We start from the raw sequence: 27,116 nt of genomic DNA, 5'->3' as shown, positions 1-27,116 counted from the left end.
AGTATTTTTCGGTAGGAGACAGGACATGAACCAGCAACGTGCCTTTGCCACAGAGAAGGCTAAGAGTATCCTGGGCTGCATCAGAAGTGTTTCCATGAGGCTGGGGAAGATAATGCTTTCCCTCTATTCAGCACCAGTGAGGCCACACCTGATGTACTGTGTCCAGTTCTGGGCTTCCCAGAACAAGAGAGATGTGCACATGCTTAAGAGAGTCCAGTGAAGGGCCATGAAAATTATTAAGGGACTGGAGCATCTCTCCTGTGAGGAAAGGCTAGGAGAGTTGCAGCAGTTTAGCCTGGGGAAGAGAAGGTACTCTCCAAATACTTTTGAGTTACTGTAGCAGTTTTAATAGCAATTGATCCTGATTGTACTAAACATATAAAAAAATCTGGCAAGTGTGCAATTGACCATTAGGACAATGAGGATTTATGCTTATTTCCATTACCAGTAACGTACAATAGTGAAATAGCTTTTATCATATCTGAAACACTTTGTGGCCCAGTGATCATTTATAGCATGGTCAGTTGCTGACATGCTTTTGGCTGCCTTTAGAAAGGCTGAAATGGCTAATACTGTAAGGAGAAGACTTTGCAGGTGTCAGGTGTAGCCCAGATAAAGATGTTTTCAGGGGAAGCTGGTCTTCTCCTATATTTAATTCTCTATGAATGCTACTCTAATGTCTTGCCAGTCTATTCACAATAGTTAATATGATCCCCATTAACTCAAGATGATATCATCTTTCTGTAATATTTTTGGAAATCAATTGTAGAGAACCAAACCCTTGCAGAAGAGAAGAAACAATTTAGCTGCTTCAAAACATTCTGGATGTAACAGAAGAGCTTTGTATTTAGCTGTTTGGCATTTTAAAAGCTTTCCAACAAAATACATAATTTTATTCATAAGGTCTTTTCAAGACATACAAGCCACTTGCTTGCCATCTTCATGTTTACTTTCGTAATATGAATATGAGCTTTGTGTTGATTTCATCCCAGCTCTGAATTTTAGAGTGAAGGTTGGGGTGTAAAATACTATTTGTGTATTTGCTGCCTAAGAAATGTTATGGTTCTTATACCGCTTCCTGCTCTGTGATACATTTTTCACTACATATGTTAAACTTTCAGCTAAAGTCTATAAAGAAAACAGTAAAGTACTATTTCAATTCTAAGTTTAATTAATGCCACGTACTGTGTAGAGTGAAGCAAAATGTAGTGTCATACAAAAAAAGAACTGTTGACAGCATGAGCTGCTGGCCAGAGGCTGTGTTCCTGTCAGGGTGAGTGGAGACTGCCAGCTGGTTCTGGTAAATCATCTGTATTATGTCTGGAGCTATAGCTAGTTATAAGCTGATTGCTTTTTGATTTTTTTTTCTTTAAATGCTAATGTGAAGAATTTTCCCTGCTAGTTATGTTTTTTCTTCCATCTCCTCACCTCTACAGCTCATCTGATTTCTAATATATTCCTTACAAAGCCAAATCATTGTTGGGTCTACATGCTGTCATCCTATAGTTTTGTATTTTAAAGTTCCCTTATGTTTTAAGTTCTGCGTATGGATTAAGAAAATAGTGCATGGAGAATCAGTCAGTAATGAAAATGTATAGAAGCGGTGTCATGTGCTGGGCTACAAGCATAATACCGGAGGTAACAGAAATAACTGGTTTTTGGCTTATCTGTTTAATGGGGTGAGTAAAAAACAGTTTCCGATTTGTATTTGTTGAATTAGATGTTGATTTCTTAGGGGGTTTTTTTGAGTAAAGCTAAGTATTTCTTCTGATAATATCCTGTCAAACTTGAAAATTGCTTCAAGCTTTAAAGAAACACTTTCTATTTGTAATTAAACAATTAAGAAATCATTCCCAGAGGTACATTTCTACCACCATTAAGGTTATTTTCTTTCTTAAGTCTTGCTATACCTATTCCAGTAGTTACTTTTTAATAACAAATATCACAAAAAGATTGAAGTCTTAAAATAATTGTAATTGAAAGAATGCTTTTATTTTTATTTCGTCTATGAAAGTGTCAGATAATTGTGTTAAACTTCTACACGTCAAATGCCTTAAGAATCATAGAATCATAGGATCACAGAATCATAGAATCATAGAATAGTTAGGGTTGGAAAGGACCTTGAGATCATCTAGCTCCAATCCCCCTGCCATGGGCAGGGACACCTCACACTAAACCATGTCACCCAAGGCCTCATCCAACCTGGCCTTGAACACCGCCATGGATGGAGCATTCACAGCCTCCCTGAGCAACCCATTCCAGTGCCTCACCACCCTAACAGTAAAGAATTTCTTCCTTCTATCCAGTCTAAACTTCCCCTGTTTAAGTTTGAACCCGTTACCCCTTGTCCTGTCACTACAGTCCCTGATGAAGAGTCCCTCCCCAGCATCCTTGTAGGCCCCCTTCAGATACTGGAAGGCTGCTATGAGGTCTCCATGCAGCCTTCTCTTCTCCAGGCTGAACAGCCCAAACTTTCTCAGCCTGTCTTCATACGGGAGGTGCTCCAGTCCCCTGATCATCCTCGTGGCCCTCCTCTGGACTTGTTCCAATAGTTCCATGTCCTTTTTATGATGAGGACACCAGAACTGCACACAATACTCCAAGTGAGGTCTCCCGAGAGCAGAGTAGAGGGGCAGGATCACCTCCTTTGACCTGCTGGTCACACTCCTTTTGATGTCGGACGTTCTTAAAAAAAAAAAGAAAAAAAAAATTCTTCTGTCACCCCAAAGTAAAAGTGAATGTCTCATGACATCCATCTCCATTTTATTGGGAATTTATTCAAATGAATAGATTCCAATGAATCAACATGCTTGCAATAGGAGCACTCTTTATTGAAAATTTCAAACAACTTTTAATAATTTTATTGACATTTTAAACATAGTTTGTTTTCTGTGTTCTGCATTCTCAGGAGTGCAAGCTGTATTAAACACTTGAAAATCTGTTATCTGAGTAATGTTTTTCTAAAACATAGGAGTATGAAAGCTTGGTTAATAGCAAGGACTGTCAAGTGAAATGTATTAACTGAAGCTAGCAGAAAATCTGGGCAAGATTAGAAAGCACTGTGAGTCTCTAAGCAATCAGAGTCACAGGATTTGCCCCAGGGATTGTGGAACTCTTGAGACCTTCAACTTGAGCTCCTCAGAAAGCTAAAAAGAAATTGAGAGAGAACATGAACTAGAAAAAGTAACTTTTGACCAGCTCTCATTGTAATGCCTCCAAACTTGTATTGCCTCTCAAACAGGGAAAAAAAAAGAAACCTGAAAGTAATGTCAAATGGAAGACAGTGGAATGAGACTGAAGTGGTTCAGTTCTTCACTTTTTCTCTAGTTTGCTCCTCCACAGGATGCAGGGTGGTGATCTGTTCCTGTAGACCTCCATGGGCTGTAGAGGAATATCACCAAGCCTCAGTCAATTGAACAGTATACACTGAGGGAACTGACTGATGGCTGACTGTGGTGATGGAATAAAATTTCATTGTATTTAATGACTGTGTTGCAAAGGATATGTTTCATGGGGCCACATTAATTAATTCAGGGCCAGTGCTACTTTTAGCATTCTCACTATCTGGAAGTTGACTTTTCAACTATTTCTAATAGTGATAATTCTTTCATAAGTAGTAGATAAACTAAGGTCACAAGTTAATGGAAATGGTGTAAAATATACTAATTACTTTAAATCTCAAAATGTAATCATGCATTGCATTTTTATTATAATGAGTGGTTAAATAAATGTGTAGAAACTCATAAGGAGGAAGATGATTAACCCTTTCATGCATTCAGTTTCTTAACTCATAAGACATTCAGACACAGCTAGGATGAATGTGTCACATCACCATGATGTGATGAGGGTTTGATCTAAGGCCTTAAAGCCTGCTGACGCTTTGCTCTGGGAGGACTGAGAAACGTCACTGAGGGAAGTTTGTAAAGGGTTACTATGTAAATAAATTGCTAAACATTACAGTTAATTGAAATTACGGGAAAAGAGAAGCAGTTCTGCTTGAAAAGAATAAAAATTACAAAAGGCCTGTTCGCTACCTTATTTAAAACCTGCTTTATAAAATAATTATTTCTGTTTGACTTGTTTCAGTGATATATGTATTGTTGTTGTAATATGAATATATATTCTATGACTTGTGGCTATCATTATACTGGGTTCATTTGTGCTATTACTGTCTCATTCATTAACAAGTGTGTGGTAAAACCTCAACAGTTTTGTTTTGGATAAATATCTAACAATATGGATGATTTACATAAGCAGTTTTGAGCTTTAAATTTTAAAAATCTTATCAAGTCAACATTTCTTTGATCCTTCAAATGGATTTAATAAGATTTTTATTTCTAATTAAATCAACTGATCTATTATGCATTTTTAACTTTCTTTTAGTGAAAACAAAAGCAGTTTTTAAGCATAAACCTGATCACTCTGGTTTTATAAGTTTATTGTTTGTTTCTTTGGGTTTTTTTTTGTTATTTGTTTGTTGTTGTTTTTTTCCTTCTCTTGAACACAAAGCCAATCTTTTTGATGGGCATGTTTCAGGAAGAACTTTTACATTAAAAGAAAGAGGTTTCTTTAATTTCTTTTTAAGTCATGGAGAAAACTTCATGCTTTCCAATCTAAAGGCAATGTGACAGACAAATATGAATATAAACAGCTCTAAAAGAAAGTTAAGTATGTAAAAAATGTCAAATGGTTTCTTATTAAACACAACAGACATTTTTTGTTCTATAGAAGAATTAAGAATTAATGATAACTTCTTTAAGCAGTTTGCAGTTACTTCTCGCTTATTTGCTAGAACTTAAACTAGTTCGGGAAAACAACAGATGTTGGTAGTATCCATATCTCATAAATGCCAAAATTAAAGCTTTGAAGGGTTTTTATGTTTCTTATTGTGTCAAATATAGTATATATAGTGGCATACTTCTGTGTAAAACATGGCTGTATGTATAATGGCATAAATTATTAATTTACTAAGTATAATAAAAGAGTGGTAATTTCATCTATTACAGAGGTATTTTAGAAAGAATAGAGTTTTATTTTTAAACAAGAGTGTACTGGTTTTGGCTGTAAGCTACTATAAAAGAAAATTACTTTTATCTCAGTCAAAAGCGGCACAAAAAAATTACATGACTTTTTTTTTCAAAACTGAATTTTCCTACATGACCTTGTAAATGACAATAAAGTAGTCTTCAGAAATAAAATGAGGTACAGACTTTAATTTTTTTTTTATCGTTTATTGCTGATAAGTTTAAATTGCAAATCCAATTTGAAATATCAAACCAAAAGTTTAAATTAATAAAACCCACCAAATTCTTACTAAGTATGTAGGAAAAATAACATTGATGGGTTTTATGTTGAATGAATGTATCTGTTCTGTGCTCACAGAAACTGATTTTCTCTACTTTGTCAGATAATTATCATGTAATAAAATCCATGAAAAACAGACCTCTCATTTGCTTACTTATACATCTGTCTTTCTTTTCCAGATGACACGAGAGCAGTATATATTAGCAACACAACAGAACAGCCTTCCAAGGACTGAACATCCTCAGTTTTACCCAGTTGGGATTTATGGATGGCGAAAGAGGTGCTTATACTTCTTTGTCCTTCTGCTGTTGGTTACCATGATTGTTAACTTAGCAATGACAATATGGATTTTGAAGGTTATGAATTTCACAGTGGTAAGTATCATAGTAACTATGTTTCTTGAAGTAATAAGTTGTAGTTTAGTTCTCTTTATCATTTTATATACAAATCTTGTAATTTTGGATTAAAAATCGTATATGCTTCTTTGAGGGTTACTTCAGTCATTTGTAGGTTTTCTCTATATTCTGCAGTGGGTAGACCTGTGCCATATCTATTCAGATATTTTTTGCTTAATCATATGTGCTTATGGATCTTATACCTGGATCTTTAATTTTTTTAGTTTGCTCAACCAGAAGCGTTGTGGTGACTGCCCCAAGCACCTCTTGGTTGCTTGTCACCACTGACAGCAATCAGTAGGAGGTTACTGTGTGTGTTGTGTATGGATGTTATCTCTCTTAGGAGGAAACTTGGTTATTTAGGTCAACTTATGGTGATTTTTTTCAGTTTATGTTGTTTTTAGTATTTTTTTAAAGTTTACATTTGTACTGTGTTTCACTTAAAAAATTAGAGTGTCTGTTTTGATGTTGGTAAGAAGTAGGAATGACAGCCATGGGCTTTTGTAAGATAGCCTCCATCTGGAATCTTTAATAGCAGCAGATAGCAAGGCTGTATTTCAGATGTACACCTGAAAGAACATCTGTGTTCAGTGGGATCTGTGTTATCTGCTCAGCTTTGTTCCCAAAGCTTTGTTTGGATAAGGATGGTGGAAGCTCTCACTAGTTGGCAGTAGAGTCGCATCTTTTTGCATATGAAAATATAGAACACTCCACAGTTTGAAATAGCAGTGCTTCTGCTAGGATCTTAGTCTATCTATGGCTTTTATGTTCATAAGCCACATTTTGATGTAGCTAGTAATACATTTTGAATTTCAAGTGTCATAGCACATTTCTATTCTCCATTATTTTACTGGAAATAAAAAATCCCAAACAAGACCAGCATTAAACATATGTCTAAAATTGTTCTGTATTTGCTAATGCTCTGCAATGCAGAAGTTTATCTGAGATCATTGCCTGATGAGATGTATTGTGCAAATACATTGCTATTTCTGATTTTCCAGTAGTGGCTAAATATTTTGGATTCATATTTTGACAACTGTATGACATTAATATTACTGTACTGAAGTTTGTTAGAAGTTGCAGGGGGCTTGCTTGTTGTTTGTTTGCAAAACAGGACATGCACGTGTGCTTTTGCTGTTTGTATTGGAAGCATATTTAGGCAACCTGTTTACATCAGTAAAATGATCTACTATTTTTCCAGAGGAGAATTAAGCATGGAACTTTAAATAGGTTAAGAAAATGTTTTAAAAAGCACAGGATTTTTCTCTGTGCAGAAGATTGCATTCCAGTAAAATACTGAAAATACTGCTTCTGTATCTAGGCAATGTTTGACCTTCCACACTAAAAGTTACTGTAGCACTGTCCAGTTTAAAACTCTTACAGTTTGAGCATACAATCTTTTTAAAACAAAACCAAAAAAGATATTTTAAAATGTTTTTCTTTCCCGCATGTCAAAGCTTTTTTAGAAAGTGTTATGGTGAATCATTAAATCAATGCAGGTATCTAGTTCAGGAAACAACCAGATTGTTTCAGCAGTTCTGTGTACTACTGAGTTAGTAGATTGAAAACCGTGCTTCAGTAGTTAGAGGTGCATATCTGAAATAATTATGTGAACAGTGACTTAATTCCACAAAAATAGTGTTTGTAATGTTATGCATTTTATTTATGAACTCATTATTTAATTTTTACAATTCAGAAATTACAAAGCTTATGTACATCTTTTATAAACCTGAATTTGTTATAAATACAAAAAAATTGAATGCCACTGGTTAGTGCAAGTTAATCATTAACTCTCCTGTTACAGAATTAATTTTAATTTTGTATTTTCACATTTACCATGGTCATAAAACTGAAATGTATCACTCCTCTTTCATATGAATATCCCCACTCCCACCCACCCGGTATTGCACATGCTTGGGTACTTTGGATCCTGTTCAAATCCATTTTGTTGATCTTACACTGAAGAACACCAGTTTTCTTCTGTAGATTGATGGAATGGTAGTCTTCTACCTGGACTAGTTAGTATTGACATTAAAGTCTCTGTATGGATTCAAAAATTGATTGCTTGAAGATTGTCATATAAAAAATTCAGTAATTTTCATGCTTATGTCCACATATGCCCTTTTGAGCACCAGTGGGAAATTTGTATCAGGTCTGAAGGAGTCATGTTCTTAGCAACAGACATCTGAGAGTAAAATAATTTAGTTTAAGAACCTAAGCTTCATATATTTAAAGAATGTAATAGCTTTGAAATATACATAGATTTCTTCCATGCATGTATATATGTATAGATAGATATAAACTAAGAAAGAGTTTATCTCTTTTATCTCTTTTATCTCTTATGCCCAGTATATCTGGGCAGTGATAGGAACTCAGAAGTGAAGCTAGAAAGCTTTTGGAAAGGAAAATAATTTTGTCCAACAGGTTTAAAGAATATTTGCTCAAAAGAAAAATGCATTTATGATAAAGTAATTGTTGAAATTGAACTGCTTTGACATTTTGATATGATTTTAAATTATTTGCTGTTTTAGTATAAACCAGTGTTGACTTTCATAAATATGATAGTAATTGCACCACTTCAAGGGGTTGTGAAGTACCAGGCCATGGGTTTGTCATTGCTGGCTGACAATTGTAACAGTGTTAATTTATATTAGCTGTTGCCTTTCTATTTTTAACTGTACAGCTGCAGCCACTGGCCATTTGCCACAATAAAAGCCTTTCTGAGTTAAATTTATAGATTCTCCAGTTGGAAAGGTTTTCTGAATATACTGACCTTGCATGTAAAAGTTCTGTTCTGAATTTAAGCAATTATCCCATGCTCTTTTTATACATAGAGAGGAGAAATAGGGTCTTCTGTAAGGCCATTCATCAGGCAACTGAAGTGAATTGTCCTTAAGGATTGATGTGAAATATCAAAGAAGTAATTAAAAAGGAAATAGGGTTTATTTGATATTGTATAAAACCAGTACAGTCAAGTTGTGCAAATCTCCTTTTAACAGTTTAAGTAGTACAACTGGTAAAGGTAGAGAAACTTTGAGGTATGCACAATCTCTTCTCCAGTGTACAATGTAAGAAAAAAACCTGAAAGGTAGATACATTACAGATAATTGTCCTGATATTATATGTATCAAATGAGCAAGCCCAAAGGTAATTAGTATCTGTGTAGCAGAAGGAATATTAGATGGAGGAATCAGAGATGTAATTTTTAAAAAGATATTCCTCCACTTGTAGATTAGTGCTTCTGTCCTTTAGCATCTATTCGAGTTCTGTTACCTCACTGTTTGATCATCTCTTTAGAGTTACACGTGAAAGCACGTAAGAATCTCACGACAAAGAAGTCCCTGAACATTAATGTGGATAGAAACATGTAACATACTGTACTATTCTGAGTTTATGTGGAAAGTAATCATTCAGGAGCAGGCTATATTAGAGGGAGATCTGACCTTGAACAAAATGTTTTGCCAATAACTTAACCCTTAATCCAGCGAGACCTGGACAGGCTGGAGAGTTGGGCAGGGAGAAACTTGATGAAATATAACAAGGGAAAGTGTAGAGTCCTGCATCTGGGCAGGAACAACCCCAGGTTCCAATATAGGTTGGGGAACGACCTGTTAGAGAGTAGTGTAGGGGAGAGGGACCTGGGAGTCCTAGTGGATGGCAGGATGACCATGAGCCAACACTGTGCCCTTGTGGCCAAGAAGGCCAATGGCATCCTAGGGTGTATTAGGAGGGGGGTAGTTAGTAGGTCGAGAGAGGTCCTCCTTCCCCTCTACTCTGCCCTGGTGAGACCGCATCTGTAATATTGCGTCCAGTTCTGGGCCCCTCAGTTCAAGAAGGACAGGGACCTGCTGGAGAGAGTCCAGCGCAGGGCGACAAAGATGATTAAGGGAGTGGAGCATCTCCCTTATGAGGAAAGGCTGAGGGAGCTGGGTCTCTATAGTTTGGAGAAGAGGAGACTGCGGGGGGACCTTATTAGTCCATATAAATATATAAAGGGGGAGTGTCATGAGGATGGAGCCAGGCTCTTCTCAATGGCAAACAATGATAAGACAAGGGGTAATGGGTACAAACTGGAACACAAGAGGTTCCACTTAAACTTGAGAAGAAACTTCTTCTCAGTGAGGGTGACGGAACACTGGAACAGGCTGCCCAGGGGGGTTGTGGAGTCTCCTTCTCTGGAGACATTCAAAACCCGCCTGGACACATTCCTGTGTGACCTTATCTAGGTGTTCCTGCTCTGGCAGGGGGATTGGACTAGATGATCTTTTGAGGTCCCTTCCAATCTCTAACATACTGTGATACTGTGATACTAAGCTTCTCATTGAAATAAAATTTTCTGTTCTTTTTTATGTGGGTAGAGTGGATCCACTCTGTCCTGAGTGGTAAGGATAAAATAATTTGACTGCCTCTATAACATATTGTCCCCTAATGGAACCATCAAAATCTCTGAATCACATGCTTGAACTTCAGACTTCATCTACTGTACTAAATGCTTTCCTGAAAAGTAAATAACTGCTGTCTTCGAGAAAGCTCATCTTTCCTTATCTCTTAAGCCTGATCTTTGAGACATGTAGAACACCTAGGAAAAAATCAAGCCAGGAACTAAAATCTGTATATTTTGTCAATGTTAAAAAAACAGACTTGGAAGACTTGAGTTTTATGGAACATTTATAATTTCCTTTCCTTCTACTAAGTTTGCCATGGTGCACAGGTTCCCTGATGGAGATGTCTGTCTTTCACTTTCCCTCAGGATGTAATTGCCTCTCACTTAGTCTAGCTTATATGTGGCTTATGAAGGTCAAAGCTGTTAGTTGCTTTTTTTGTGCCTGTACAATTAGTGTACTAGGTGTTTCAAGGATGGAACACTGAAGTAGTAACTTGGTGACATAACCACAAGTTGGCTATGGGTATGTTTTGTATTTAAAACATCCTTATTTCACTTCTGTAGTATATATGAATTTCAAAGGAAATTGGGGAAAAAATGTTTTTACTGTCCATGCATTCTTCTCGTCATTTATTTGTCCAGTCCAGTGCATAGGTAATTAGCTTACATTTTCTTTAAAGATTTAATCACTTGAACATTATTCTCTGATATAATTTTAATTCTGTATTGTTTTTAACTTATTCTAACCCCATTAGAACTACAATTTTATACAATTTATTTTTCATATAGCTACCAACAGCTAAAGTATATTGATAGGTTATTAATCTGCTTGCTTACTCTATTGTCCTGGTTTAACAGTAGCAGTCATTTTTTTCTACTTCTTAGTAGCTGGTGCAGTGCTGTGTTTTGACTTTTGGCCTGGGAATAATACTGATAAAACCAGTGTTTTCTGTTGCTGGTCAGAATGTTTACCCTGACCAAGGACTTTGTGAGTCTCATGCTCTGCCAGGGAGGAGGGGAAGCCGGGAGGAAGCAGGGACAGGACACCTGACCCAAACTAGCCAAAGAGGTATTCCATACCACAGCACGTCATGCCCAGGATGTAGAACTGAGAGTTCCCGGAAAGGCTGGAATGCTGTGGGGGTGGGGGCGAGATATCGGTCGGTGAGCAGTTGTAATCTTTTGCCTTGTTATTTCCTTTATCATTATTATTGGTGGTAGCAGTAGTGATTTGTGTTATACCTTAGTTACTAAATTGTTCTTATCTCAGCCCGTGGGAGTTGCATTCTTTCGATTCTCTTCTCCGTCCCTCCTGAAGCGGAGGGAAGAAATGTGGGGGGGGAGGTAGACTGCGTGGTTCTAACTTACGGCCTGGGTTTAAACCACAACATCTATAAATGAGATTTACCTTACATTTTTTGTCAATAAACGAATACCAGTGTAGAAATCCACAAACTGAAAGTTTTCTGCAGGTGTTTCAAATCACAGTTTTAGAAAAAGAAATTAAAAGTTTGCTTCTTGCTGCTGTGAAGTGACATTGTGAAGGAAGATGGGGCAATCAGCATAGAAACCTAAGCTTCTAAGTGCATTATGTGTTTTCTAATATGCATGTAATTGACATTGATACTGTATTTACTTGATATTACCTTATTTTATTGTTCATTGTATCACATTGAAGTTTGGAGTTTACTAATGCTGAGAAATATATAATGGTAGGAAAAATGCAAATATGAACCCTCTTAGTTCTTAGGATCTCTTTTGGGTTGTCCTGTGACTCAGCCACATATCCTAGGAAGCAGCAGCACCAAATTCAGAGAATCATAAAGTCAGAATGGCTTGGGTTGGAAGGAACCTTAAAGATTATCTAGTTCCAATCACCTTGCCATGGGCAGGGACACCAATGGTTTTACTAGTTCTGCTTGTATATCTGGTTTGGTGTGCCTCCATATTCTGCTTTTCCCTTAGGAATCAGTGTATGAAAAGACTTCTTTTGTTACCCTTCTGGGAATGCTGTTGGCCAATTCAGACATCTTCTATCGCTATAGTTACTTTCAGTGTTCTAGTCAGTTTTGACTGCTGTCATGGCACAATGTTTTCTGTATTGATTCAAGTTAAACTCCTCTTGACAGTAGTAGCATGAGAATTATTTTTAAAATCAGGAATGAGACAACTTACCAGCTGGGTTAAAACAGTTATTTCTTAAGGGAACTTGAACTTCAGTTTAGCTTCAAACACAAACAGAACGTAAACAGTAGTTTGGATTTCCTGGCTAGAATTCTCATACTTCATGCTTGCAATTGAACATATTCTGGTTTCTGGCTGCCTAGCTCCAACTTCACACTGTTTGGACAGCAGGTATTTACAAGATGGTTGAATGTCTTCTGCAAGACACACATGTCAACTAAAGCATGATTTCTTTTTATGTGATAGCATATATAATAACACAGATATATGCAACCATTCGTTCTTCTGTATCTATAGATTGCCCATGTGTTCCTTTAGAGTTTAGTTTTTAGACTTAGAATTTTTTGGATCTGCAAAACACTAAATCTGAATGGTAGTATTTCATTAACATCACTTATGGAGACCAGTAAACACAAGTACATTTTCTTGGGTTTTGGTTGCTGTGGAAGAATGAGAAAATAATTTCAAAATTTTAACTTTCTATGTTTTTGGGGGACACACACACACACACACACTCACTCTTCTGATCTTATCCAATATGAAAAGAATACTTTATAATTTCTTTATGAATACTATTTTTCCATTAAAGCTATGCACATGCACACACACATACACAGTCTTATTTATGTATTTGGCTATGTTCTCATCTCCTTTTTATGTTGAACTGGAAAACAGAATCTTAAGCTTCTTGAATGAACCTGTCAGCTCCATGCATGATTCAAAAGTTTATAGCATGTCAGCAAACAAATATTGCTATCAGTTAATTTTACTTGTGCTTTTTTATCCCATTTGTTAGCATTCATGTAACAGCACAGCTTTATGGTGACGGAGGGTATTTTTTAAAACTTGTGTCCTCTTTCTTTTGGAGTGCAGTAGGTAGGAATGAACTGATTTATTCTTATAGTCTTTTGAGCATGTTGCTGTCCTGAGTACAATGAAGAACTCACTGTGTTTCTCATACCATTCTTCTAAATCACTTTTTATCTCATTTTGTATATGTATTTCCTGTATTGTGTGCCTTCTTTCCTAAAACTTATGGAGGGAGGGGAGGATATAAGAATCAATCTGCTAGCACAAGTATGGTGTAGGTTTACTTGACTGTATAGTAATTAATGTGCACAATCGTAATGAATGATTGTATTTTTTTTTTGTAATTTTTTTTTTTCCTAATGAAAGGGAAAAAGTTAAAATCTGTTTTGTCAAAGTAGAAAGGCAATTGGTCTGAACTCAAATTTGCAATCTCCTATTTATTAGATATGCTTATAGCAACAGTTTGCGTGAACAGTCCAGCAACTGCTATGCATATTTGGTTAGCTGCCTCAAAGTACTGGGCATCTTGTGCAAAGGCATCTTCCTGTAAAGAGTTAGAAGGTATTATTTAAAATAGTGCTCTTTAATAGTACTTATTAACAAATATGAATTGCCTTGTTTTGATGTGCATGTTACATTATTTGTTCTGGGTGGCTGAATGCAGATTTTAAATATTTTATTACTAGGAGATATATCTGTATATTTTAGGGTTTATTGTTATCAATTATCTCTAATGAGGAAAGAATAGAATAAAATTAATTTCTCATTTTAATATTTCTTAGTCATGCAGATTTAATGTCAGAATAATAGTAAAGTTCCCAGCAGAAGAAGGGAATAAATACTTTGCACCCTACTTAACCTTTTAAAAACATGATTTATTTCATTGGTGAAAAAAAAAAATAATAAAAAAAGTCTATTTATATGGTAGTTGAAGCAATTTCAACTTTACCTTGCAGTGGCTTTGGAAAATTGTACTGTAGCATCCAGTACTTGAACACTTAGGGAAAATTGTCTATAAACAATGTTTACCTTGCAGAGATGCGTTGAGAACGTAAAGAGGTATTTGCATGTACAGGGACACTGCTTGCCCACCTTTCTCATTGTTTCTGGTTTATTTCATGAAGTGTCATGACTTATTTAGAATCAGCTTAGGGGTCACAGATTCATACTTGTACCTTTATCCCATGTTAGCAGTTCCAGCATGCCACAGGTAGCTTGTCTAATATTTAAAAAAATTGTGGATAGCTCCATGTTCTTCCACCATTCACTGCAGTAATTTCTGATGTGCGTTTAACTATGACTCTTGTAACACCTTGTAAGAGTTTTAACATTCAAACAGAATACTGATTGTGGCTATAGAAAGTATAGAAGAGGGCAGCAAGAACTTCAATTCATGTGATAGGTTAGATCACAATGAATGTATCTATTCATTTTCAGTTTGTGGATGTTTGCTTTCTATTAAATATTAATAATGTGTTTTAGCTGAGTTAATAATGTTTACTGGACAGCTTATTTTTAATCATTCACTGTACAAATAGGTTGGAACAAGTATCTTGGATTCCCCCCCCAACACCACCCCCCAAACATTTGCTTTCATGAAAATTAAATTAACTGAATTTCCCTTATTGGCTGCTAGCTGTGTTCCCTTTCCATGTGTATTCTAGCCTGACATTAATGTCTCTGGAAAGTGAGATTTTCAAGAGAATATTATACAAATATAATTTTGCATTCTTAAAGGTTTTTCAATAAACCAGTACTGACACTTAGATTTGTCCTACTGCATAGCTTGAATCGCAGTTGTTTGAAGAGAGATGTTGACATGCAATCATTTTTAATGGGTGGAGAGGGGGAAGAGAAAAAACTTAATTCCATGTATTTGGATTCAAAAAAATAATCAACAGAAAGCCATTACTTGAAAAGAAAAGAAGGCTAATGCATCAGCATATTTGTCTCAAATAGGGCAACTAAAGCAGACCAAGTTAATTTAATAGTTCAGGCCAAGCAGTAATGTTTTGTAATATTGCTTAGCAGTAATTAGAAAGATAGCAAACCACTTGAATAAACTTCAGTTACTTAAAGGCACCAACAATCTGTATGAACAATGAAACGTGTCATGGTTTCTTCTTTCCCTTCTATTACTGGCATGATTTATATGAGTATAGAGTACAATAAAAAATTGTAGTCTATGATTGGAATCCTACTTTTATTTGTATAAATATTCTATCTTGAAATCAATGCAAGTCTATGTACAGGAGCAGAATGTACTCATGTCAATCTAGCCTAAATTAGGCCTTGTATATCTAGAAATAATAAAAAAGAAATTAGAAGGTAAGATAGAATGTGTAGTGCTATGCATCTTACATTGCAGAGCATTTCCTCTTCTTTAAGTCAGGATATTAGATGTGATTGGAATCTCAGGCAAGATTAAATGATGAATCGAATGTTTAACCAGGAATGATACAGAAGCAAAAACTTTTAGTCAAAAATGTGAATAAGATATTTACGTGGCCTGCAGGGTATGAGGAGAAAAAAAAAATATAGCACCTTTACCCAAAAGGTGCAGCACTGATGGGATATCTTTTTTATATCTGATGGCCACATTTTTACCATGCTACTAGATATTTTCAAGGAATAAAAATCAAGAAATCCAATAAAAGCAGAATATAAATGATATTGCCAGAGGCAATGCAGAAATCGTGGAACCACCACAAAATGGAATTCAACGATATTGTACAATCCTAAAGTTCTTGATTATAACATAAATTTTACTTTAACATAAATTTTATTTTTTTTTTCTGGAAAAGCATGGTCTAACAGAGCTTGCCTAATGATTTGTTGTTGCAGGCAACATGGTGCTAGACTTTTCTGTCACGTCAGTGTCCATCATGCCAATAACGTATTCAGTTGGGCATTAACCCTCAGAAACTTAAATTGTTTTATTAGGCCATTCAGTTTAGTAAAATAAATTATGCAGGGACTCCTGCAAGATCTTCAAAGCTTTGAGTTCAATGTTTAGTTTCAAGTTTATAAGCTCAGGTTTATAAAATCCGGATGTGCAAGGAGGTAACAAATTTATGTCTACTTCAACAAAACTTAATTGAATTAAGTATAGTAAAAATATAGTATGAATTAATATATATTAAATTTGATTGACTAATTCAACTTTTAATTGGTCATTTTAGTTTTGTATACTGTGATGGCACAAGTTAAAAAAGAAAAGTTTTTGCATAGAATAAAAATCAAAATTACTATCATGCTCTCTGCTTAGCAGAGATGGTATTTTAATACTGAAGGTAGATGAAGGATTTCTAGATAGAAGGAAATTAGAAACAAACAAACAAACCATCAAACCACACCAAAACCACCCACAAAAGCCCAAAGAAATTTAGTCATCTTCATATCATGCTTTTATGACATTTTTGTAGAGATGAAGACCTTTCTCATTTCCTTCATTGTCTTTGGTAATATACAGCTCACTTTAACTGTCTTTCTGGCTCTGGGTGTGCTATATAGAAGCAGCAGAGGAAAGAAAAATCTATGATAGCTCTATTGGATGAGCTTGCAATCGAAAAGGCACTTTGTTTGAAGTAATTTTGGTCATGTTATATGTTAATGCACATACTCTTACTGTTTGGTAATTTATTTACCAAAACACATGTCCAGTTTTTAAAGTAGTTGACTTGAAAGAAAAATGCATGATGTGAACAGTTAACAATAAAAAGAAATTTGCCTGTGGGTTTTTTCTCGGAGCTGATTGATATAGTTTATGTGTATATACACATCAAAAATGTATTTTTCCTCAAGAGTGATGTGAACTGTTTATGTTCTAATTTTGTTTTGGTTTCAGGTTGGTTTTGGCTCTTACTTAATTAAAATGGTAATTATAAAGGAAGAGGGTTGATTTATGCTTAGTTCTACATTATTTTCAGTTTTAAATTGCATAAATTATTTGCAAAGTAATTTAAATCACTTTATGATTTAAACTGAATTTGGAATTATTTTATTGATTATTAAAATTATTGAGTGTAATTTTCAATATATATATTAGAATGCTTAAAGATAAGCAAATTATTAACAAGAGGCATACAATTTTAAAATTAAAAGATGGTATAGAATTAATCAAGCTAGAATCTAGTGTGAGTGAGCAACCACATCTTTATGACACTTTTGAAGTTTTAATGGAAAGAATGTGAAAGATAGATAAACCTTGCTTTCCCATTTTTCATTTCAATCACTGGGCTTGAGATCATATTACTGTTATGTGTTTTGGAAAGATTGCTTACATAAAAATACATTTCAGTGGGTATTGTTATTATTTCAGTTACGAAAACTATATTGCTACTCTGTAACATTTAAAATTAACTGTTTCAATTTCTGCCATTTCATAAAACAGTTCTCTGAAAGTGAATGGGGGGACAGGAGATGGAAAAAATTAAAGCCTGAAAGACAAAACTGGGGCTGAGATCAAGCTGGCATCCTTAGCCTTTCTTACTGCATTTGGATATAAAGATAATACTGTGGAAACATGCAGAGAATAAAAGCCAACAATATCTTTTCCTTTTTTCTGGCTATACTGAAAAATCCTAATAAGAAGAGATAGAATGATTCTGTGGAGTCTCTTACAAAGAATGCAGTTCAACCTTTCTGTAGGTGTAGGTCTAGGTCTGTTTTCCATCTTGAAGGTTTTTTTTGTTTTGTTTTTTTTTTTTTTTTTTTTTTTTTGTTTTGTTTTGTTTGTTTCTTTATTTTAACTGGGCCCATCTGGGGGAAAAGATCTGAAGCAGGAAAGATGGGCTATCCATGTCCGAGTAACCAAGTAATCTCTGGTCAGGCTTTTTTTTTTAGTTTGGTTTGGTTGTTTTTTGTTGAAGGAAGATCTAAGGAGTCCACCTGAGTAATCCAGTCGTATAACTACTTCACAATATTCTGTCTTAGTTAACTGAAATTAGAGTATTGTTCAATATTTAACTAGTTTCTCTCTGTAAAATCTATAAGGAAGAGGCCACTATACGGGCAGTTCAGATCACTTTAATTTACATTTTTTCTTTCTTAATTGCTGTTTATTACAAGTTAAAGAAGCAAAAGCATAGTGCAGCTATCTCTGTCTTTTTAGAACTCATCATAGGTCTGTACATTCTTATGTATAACTTCTGTGTGTGTGCATGTGTGCTCTTTGTTTTTTCATGTATATGAAATACATATGTGTACTTATGAAATACATACATATATTTTGTCTATGAAATATGTATGAAATCATGCCAAGTGCAAGGTCCTACACCTGAGTCAGGGCAATCCCAGGCACAGCTACAGGTTGGGCAGAGAAAAGATTCAGAGCAGCCCTGCAGAGAAGGACTTGGGGGTGTTGGTCGATGAGAAATTTAATGTGAGCCTGCAGTGTTTGCTTGCAGCCCAGAAAGCCAACCATGTCCTGGGCTGCATCAAGAGAAGCGTGACCAGCAGATTGAAGGAGGTGATCCAGCCCCTCTACTCTGCTCTTGTGAGACCTCACTTGGAGTATTGTGTGCAGTTCTGGTGTCCTCAACACAAAAAGGACATGGAACTGTTGGAAGAAGTCCAGAAGAGGGCCACGAGGATGATCAGGGGACTGGAGCACCTCCCGTATGGAGACAGGCTGAGAAAGTTTGGGCTGTTCAGCCTGGAGAAGAGAAGGCTGTGTGGAGACCTCATAGCAGTATCTGAAGGGGGCCTACAAGGATGCTGGGGAGGGACTCTTCATCAGGGACTGTAGTGACAGGACAAGGGGTAACGGGTTCAAACTTAAACTGGGGAAGTTTAGATTGGATATAAGGAGAAAGTTCTTTACTGTAAAGGGTGGCGAGGCGCTGGAATGGGTTGGCCAGGAAAGTTGTGAATGCTCCATCCTTGGCGGTGTTCAAAGCCAGGTTGGATGAGGCCTTGGGTGGCATGGTTTAGTGTGGGGTGTCCCTGCCTATGGCAGGGGGGTTGGAACTAGATGATCTTAAGGTCCTTTCCAACCTTTACTCCTTTATGATTCTATGATTCTGTATGTGTACTTATACAGATATTCATGTAAATCATAGACTGTCTTTCTTATGCTGGCAGCATTTTATATCGGTCTGTTGTGTGTCTTCTGGTCTTGATCAAGTCGAAATACAAGCCAGAATTTCTGAAAGCTTGTCCATATATTCGGATTTAAATGCACTTACAGATTTAGCTGTAGAAACATGGTGTCACAAGAATTTTAATTTGCCTTTTTATGTAGCTGCAGTTGATTAATCTCTTTGAAATAGAGTATCATCACAGAATATTAGACTATTTTCATAGTTGATTTTGAAATTAATAATACTTGAAAAAGAAATAAAATCCTCTGTTAGTTTTTTTTTTTTATAGAACAGCAGTTTTTATTCAGCTGTCAACCAAAGGAAATGACAAATACCATCATCTCTGATCCATATACAGCAGGTAAAATATATGGTATCAATAGTACTGAGATAAGAAGTGGTCATTTTCCAGAACTATGTAGAAACTAAAAAATACTCAGTATAAAAGGCAGAACAAACTTTCCAATCTAAATTTAATGTAAAGTGAAAGCAGAATAGACTTCATATTTTCAACAAGTCTTTTTCATCTGCTAAAAATGGTCTTTGTATTAAGCACTTCAACTTTCTCCTGTTATTTATTAGATTTATTTCCTTGGAAAGCAGAACAGATCTATATACCAGTATAGCAGCAGCCTGCTAAAGTTTAACAAATTCCTAGAAGTACTTGAGTCAGCAAAACATCTTGAATCTTTTCTTTTTCTTACTTTTGTAAGTATTAACTGTTTTCCTCTTTTTCCCCAATCCATGGTCTTAGTCATTATGACCCATTGCCATGTGGTTATCAGCATGAAGCACATACTGATACTGCTTTGCATATTACTTGAATGTAGTCATATGGTAGTGACAAGGGTGAGGACAGAAACATCAAGAAATAAAATAGTTTAACTATTCTAATTTTCTGTGGGTGGAGCTATTAATACAGCTAAAATTCAGAGTCTCTTGTAAGCATTTAAGTTTCTACATGCTTCAAAATGAAAGTAAAAGAGTGTGCAGGAAAAGTATGTATTGGGGAGCAAAGAAGAAATGGAAGGAAGAAGAAAGGACTAACCTAATGTGCAAAAGCTATGAGATCAAAAAAGTAATAAAAGATCAAAAAGTTGAAATAAAAAATCAAAAAGTTGAAATAAAAAAGAACCATTAATGTTTTATATAAAAAATATTTCTTAGCTAATAGAGGTAATAACCTCAAGCAGAAATATGTTTCAAAATGAAGAATGACATAATTTAGACTGCTGAAATTAAAATGGTGACAACCCTACCAGATATGATGCACTGCAAAGATGTATTCTAGTCTTCTGAGTAAATCATGGGACAAGGACCATGAAAATTAGAGTTTGATTTTTAGAACTATTTGCAGTTGCCTATCTGTAAATATTAAGGATTTGTTACTTAAAAATGGAAGTTATTGGAAACCCACTTGAATATTTAAAAACTAAACCATGAAACCAACATGAATATATAAGATACTGAAATTTTACAAGTGAAGAAATGTATGACCCAATAGTCATATATAAATGGATCTATTAAAGTACCCGTGTTCCTTGGTAGCTAGTATATTCCTCTTAGTATTGGAGAGAATAAACCCAAAATGGCTTGATTATGTTGTAGTGCCAAAGTGTTTTGATCCAGCAGGGGTTCATTTAATTCTCATGAATGTAATGCCTTTTCTTGATCTTTCACACTGTTTGAGTAAAAAGAGAATGTCCTTTGGTGAAGTAGAATATGCATTTTTGTTTATTAGAAGGTTGATTCCTTAATAATTATGTGCTTAACTTGTATAGTGATAACAAGGAGCCTTCACAGCTTTCAAACAGTACTTGATTCTTGATTTTGTTACATGGATTTTGCCATCCTTTTATTCATACACTATCAAATAAATAATCATTGTAATGGAAAAAGCTTTTCTGATAGTAATCAATTATGGAAACAAGCTTTTCAAATATATAGTTTTGTACAGGAAAGAAAAAGGAAATAAGTCAAGAAAAAAACTTGTGCGTGAGAACAAGTAATAGAAAAGAGGGGGAAAGTGAAAAATAGCACATTAAAAGCAAAACAAAATGGATAACTGTACTCCTTATTCTTTCTAAGTGTCTAATGTTAGACTATGCCAAGATTTACTAACACAGAGAGGTATTCTGAAATATAGCTAAAACTAGGTTCTAACATTATATTCACAAAGGACTATGCTGAACATATTTTATTACCTTTTGTTGGAAATAGGCGCTCAGTTCAACATTCCCTGAAAGTCTCTGATAGAGGAAATACTAGTCTATTCTTATCAGCTATGACTACCTTTCGTGTCACTGTAAGATAAATTCCAGAATATTTATCAATACCAGCAATGTGTTATTTATGTGGGTGTGAGTTTTCACAGTGCCACTGTATATGCACACATGTATGTGTTAGCAAAGGACCATGAAGTGCATGGCACATTGATTTTATATGATTTATAGGTTTAAATGTGTCTTGAAATATTGAAGCATGCTAAAAGTGCTTGAAAGATCTAGAAGCTATTCATTAGTTGTTCCTTTAGTTGTTCCTTTATTAGTTTGCCCAATAAATGAAGGGCTATAAATTTTATATTAATTTAGAAATGTATTTGGCCTCTAACCATTATGATCTTTCATGGTGTGATAGCGACATAAAATAAACACAATTGCTGGATGCCTGAGCGATTTTAGAAATATTTCTTAATTATTATAAAACTGTCTCTAAACTCTGTAATGATACTATAAAAATTACAGTAATAAGAGAAAGGTCTTCAGTAAGAAGCAGTTTCAGGCTGATAGTAAGGCAGAACAAAAAGGAGAATAGTGTCTGTGTCTTAAAAGTGAAAGAAGATGTAAAAGGAATAAAGGGAAGGAAAAGGAAAAAAAAAAGAGGAAAAAATTAAGAGAAAATAATCTCTTCAACACAAATACAATTAGGCAATCTCTAGATACTAATCTGAGGCCCGTTAGGTATATATGTATAAAGAAGCTCTAAGGAGAATAATTGTTGAGGAAAAAACATAGGTAAAGATTGATGAATTAGCACAGAATTATCAAATGTTGAGAGCCCCATGTTTTTCAGGGAAATGTTTGCATGAAGTTAGGAGCAGATGCTGAACAATATGGCACATCTGATTTCATGCTGCTCATGCAAGCTGACCCCTGACATTCTGTGTGAGGTCAAAAGTTTTCTGAAATTTCAGTCAGCAGGAGCAGTGTACATGTAGATTGGTAGCTCAAATAAGGTGTGTCTTGCTTTTCAGCAAGTGTCTGATGATCTTGCGTTTAAAGCAAAATCAAAGGCTCAGAGAACACCTGAAATGTTAGTTGTTGCATATTTTTGGCTGCTTTTTAAGATGTGTTGTATAATCTGTTGTAATTTATTCTTCTCTTCATTTGATTATTCAGGGTGGAAACTATTATTGCAAGTTACTCTTACCATAGAGAATTAACTTCAACAAAATAACTTGTAATGCACAGTTTAAGAAAGCATATACAGAAATAAATTGCTTGCTAGTTAGAAGTGCATTTATTACCTTTAGCACTATATTTTTCTTTAATTGCATAGGAAAAACAATGATTCATTTAAATAAAGATCCAGTTTTAAATTAAAACTTAAATTGCTGTTCTCTCTGTCCCAATAATTTACATTATAACATTTAAATACTGTTACTTAAACAAACCCTGTATGTTTTTTAATCTGGCAGTTAACAGAGACATTTGTCTCTAGCTGCTTTCTTGCATGCACTTTTGCTACAGATATGAAGAAAGGAATTTAATATAGCAGAGAACTATTTAAAATCTGTTTTTCCATGGTCTTTGCTAAAAGTAACATTGTTGGGATAAATTACTAGATGACATATTTATCACATATCAAATGGGAGATCAGTATCTTATCTCTGACAATAGCAAACTGTACATGTGTAGAAAAATAGAGCAAATGTGTAGTAGTGCTTCCACAGTGCTTTCCCATGTTACATATTCAAGGTTCGGAGATTCTGAGTGCTGGGTGGAAAGCATTGTGTAAAGAGGCAATAGGTGGAGTTGGGGAAGAAGGGCCAAGTTTAACTTGACCACTCATAGTGGAATAGAAGGCAGAAAAAATTGGCTCTAAATCCTTGCTTCACAAAATTTAGCTTTCTTGGATCCTGAAATATCTGGAGAAATTCAGTAGGAAAAGGGAAAAATAATATGCCTTGGAAATTGATGTAATTCATGTAGTGGCAGACAAATAGAGGGTAAACCGTCCAGTGTTGCAGGTTGTGGATTCTTAACCAGTTCTGTAAGAATCAGAACTGAAGTCAGAATCTGGATCAGAAAACTACTTTTGATATTGAGAATATAAAGGAAAGAGGAAACAATTGTCTAAGATACTGTGTTTCACTTAAGGTTTTCTTAAAACTGTGACTGAGATCTTCAGGGTAGTGGTGGTCATCCCAGACTACCATATTCATAAAAGGAGAGAAGTAGCTATGAGAAGGATCTGTTGTTTTGGACCAGCTTCTTTTTTAATGTGAGCAGTATGGTCATATTTGATGGCAGTATTTTAGAGTAGCGTTTTTTTATTTTTTAATAGCAATGGAATGCAACAGGTTTTTAAAACTCAAGGACATATCATGAAGCTGGTTATTCTTTGATTCTTTTGCCATGAACTCTAAAATGTATTCACTTTTAATTGATTAAAAAAGCTTTGTTTTATTTTCTGAAGTGATAAGCGTCTATATACAGATGTCATTAAAATGCCATAGAAATATTCATTGTCTGAAAAAGCTAGCTAGATAGAAAAATTTATTAATTTTCTAACAAGGTTGGAAAAAACCTAATAAATATATAATCTAGAACAACATATTAAATAGCACAGAATATAATAGAAAACACAGGCAAATACAATATTCCTCAACAGTTATTGTAAAAAGTAAAACTATGCAATGAGTATCTAGTGCTGGACAATTTTATAGAAAATCTCATGATTATTCAAAAGAAATCTTTTGGGATATTTTTAGTACTGTTGTAGGAAAAACTGTGTCATGGTATATGATTGTAAAATTGAGAAGGCATGTGCAGTGTTGTAGAATGACTGCTTTGATCTTAGGCTTTCCTTACAAAGGTGATTTATTCACGCACTGCTCTATGGCACTCAAGGACATGCAAAATTTATTACAGTATAAAGCATCACAGAGAGGGAAACAGCATGAGTTGTCTATGAAACTGTGTTTGTTGTTAATATTGTGATATTCCAGTTAACCTCATGATCTAGGTGAAAAGACATCTTGGGTTGTCAATCCAGTTATCCAGAGCAGCAAGCTAGGATGGAAGACGAGCCAAAAACAAGGCCAGCAGGGGAATGGAAACTCTTGAGAAGCAAAGGAAGCAATAGGTGTAGAGTCAGACCACTGGTGTTACCTTTCAGTTTTTTCTTTTCCAATTTTTAGAATTTTTTTGTTTGTTTGTTTATTTGTAGATAGACTAAAACATTATTGCTGTGGGCAATGTTTTGTTCGGACTTTCTGAGCTAATCATATATTAAGCAAGCAAGAAAATCCTGTAGAAAGTCATTAACCTATAAGGAGAATGAAACATCTGATGGATAGGACAAGGGGTAATGGATTCAAACTTAAACAGGGGAAGCTCAGGTTAGGTATAAAGAAGAAATTCTTTTCGAGGCACTGAAACAGGTTGCCCAAAAACAATGGTAAATGCTACATCCTTGGCAGTGTTTAAGGCCAGGTTGAACAGAGTCCTGGGTGACATGGTCTAGTGTGAGGTGTCCCTGCCCATAGTAGGCAGGTTGGAACTTGATGATCTTAAGGTCCTTTCCAACCTTAACCATTCTATGATTCTATGATAAAGGATGTGCTTATTAATTCTATATTTGAAGAACTGATTCCTATGAAACAAAGATACTGGTCATATTTTACAGGGAATATATTCTTTCCTTTATAACTGTGTAATGGGTTGACCAATTCTAAGTAGTATTTGCAAAACCCAGTAAGTTCCTAGAGGTTGTGTGAAATAAAGGAGCTATAAAGACAGATGAGTCACTAAATATCTCAAGTAAATGGAAGGCTTGACTTGACAAATCTTACTTTAAGAAATGGAAAAAAATTACTTTGGAGAGAGTCCTTCTGAATGTTTGAACAATGTGGAAGAGCTTCCACCATAGTTCATGCCTGCCCTAACGTCAAAATCAATCGTCAGTGTGACACAGGATGCAAGACACCTGGAATTGCTAGTTCAGTATTAAAGAATTGTTTAGTTTTATGTCTTCTTCATTAACATAGCTCCATCATCACTGCATACCATTTTATATGATGATGAATGCCTATTCTCAGCACCTTGGGTTTTTTCATTCATTTTCTGGTTTATGAGTATTTAACAAACGTGGTTTCATGATCTTTTCTGTACCATTTTTATGTTCTACTGAAAACCAATGGAATCAAGTGATTCCAGGCATTGAGGCACTTGGAAATGTAAGAAAAAGTCCTCAATAGTAGTATTTTATAGTCACATGAGCTGGCGGGCCTTGGTTGCTGGCAGAAGACGTATCTGATATATAAACTTCTTTTATTAATACTAGCAACATGATAAAAGCAAATTAATTTAGTCTTTTATAAAATTGAGCAGAAGAAGAGCTGCATGCTAAGAAGTCATAGATTCATGCAGTCATATAGCTTTGGAATAATTTAGGTTGGAAGGGACCTCGGAGTGTTATTCAATCTGACTCCAGTCACAGCTGGGCCGAGTTTTAAGAGACTTGTGCAGTCTAGCTGGGGAGTGTTGTGTTCCTCAGGGGTGATGTGTTGCTGCAGCCCTGTGGGAGGCAGCAGATCTCTCCTCTTTGAATATAACTAATCCCTTTAGCCTGTGATGCACCCAGAGAACATGACCTGATTGATCCCTTCTGCCCTTTATAGACTCTTTCTGCATGTGAGAAAGCAATTGCTGCCTTCAAAGAAACATTGAAATTACTAAGTAATTACAGCCTGGTCTCTTCCTAACCCTGTTCTGCTGTACTTGCCCCTGGGAAGCAGCTGGGCAAAAATGAATATAAATATAAATATATAGACAGATGCCTACCTGCAAGAAGGAAGCCTGCGGTATTAATTTCATCAGACTTCACAATGATCTAATAGGAACAGTATGCATCCTCAAGGAAGGTCTATAGCCTTTCTCCTTGTAAAGTTTCTAATAGGTTAGGAAAGCTTTTTTTAACAAAAGTAGTTTGGCACTTTTGACCATCTTTAACATCACATTGTGGGGATGCATAAGCCTGTTGATTAAAAAAAAATCCTTTTCAGTAATGGGAAAATTGATGCACATTAAAAGCATGTTGCACAAGCTATTTTTCTTGGTTTTGCTCAAATAGTTACCTCCGGGATTTGAGGACACTGAAAATCAGGTGATTTGAGGCTCTCTGTTCTCCTAGTGCCCTTTAACACTGTGATAAATAAGTTTCCACTCACTACACTCACTAGAGGAGTGCAAGTAATCTACCTAGTAAAAAAGATTAGAGTTCTTCAGGTGGTTTAAAAATTTATTAGAGTGTCCTTTTGTGGAATAATTGCTCTTAGCAATACAAATGTGTTAAAAAAAGTGTATTATTAATCAAGCAAAACAGTTCTGTTATTAAATCACTAAGCATTTGCTGAGTTTATATGCTCCCATTTCTTTATGTTGAAGTGAGACAATGATAGGTACTTTTGGTAGCTCAATCTCAAATTCATTTTTTTAGAGTAAGGACAAGGCATGTCACAATACATAAACATCAAGTTGGCTAAAGATACTTTGCAAAATATTTGTTAATTTTCTAATGGAATAAAGGAAATTTTTCTAGTAAGGAAAATATATTTTCTCATTGTACAAGGAGAATGTTGTATAATTAATGCCATTCGTACACATGCACTGGTGAATGTAAAATACATTGTATATTTATAGCAGGGAAGGTTAGTTTATCAAATCAAGTCAG

General features: G+C 35.2%; 1 protein-coding gene across 3 annotated transcripts in view; it reads left to right on the top strand.

Moving 5' to 3' along the window:
• SGCZ (sarcoglycan zeta) overlaps nucleotides 1–27,116 on the top strand; it is a gene marked incomplete at its 3' end in the record, with an annotated part of 494,596 nt that overhangs the window by 259,462 nt on the left and 208,018 nt on the right. For all 3 annotated transcript variants that reach the window (XM_080615414.1, XM_080615415.1, XM_080615413.1), the window contains exon 2: nucleotides 5,484–5,678. In XM_080615414.1, the coding sequence (XP_080471540.1) occupies nucleotides 5,484–5,678 (195 nt within the window). The remainder of the gene's footprint in view (nucleotides 1–5,483; nucleotides 5,679–27,116) is intronic.

The sequence above is a fragment of the Psittacula echo genome (genome assembly GCF_963264785.1).
Source record: "Psittacula echo genome assembly, chromosome: 1".
Lineage (NCBI taxonomy): Eukaryota > Metazoa > Chordata > Aves > Psittaciformes > Psittacidae > Psittacula > Psittacula echo.
This window is presented reverse-complemented; position numbering and strand designations above follow the sequence as displayed.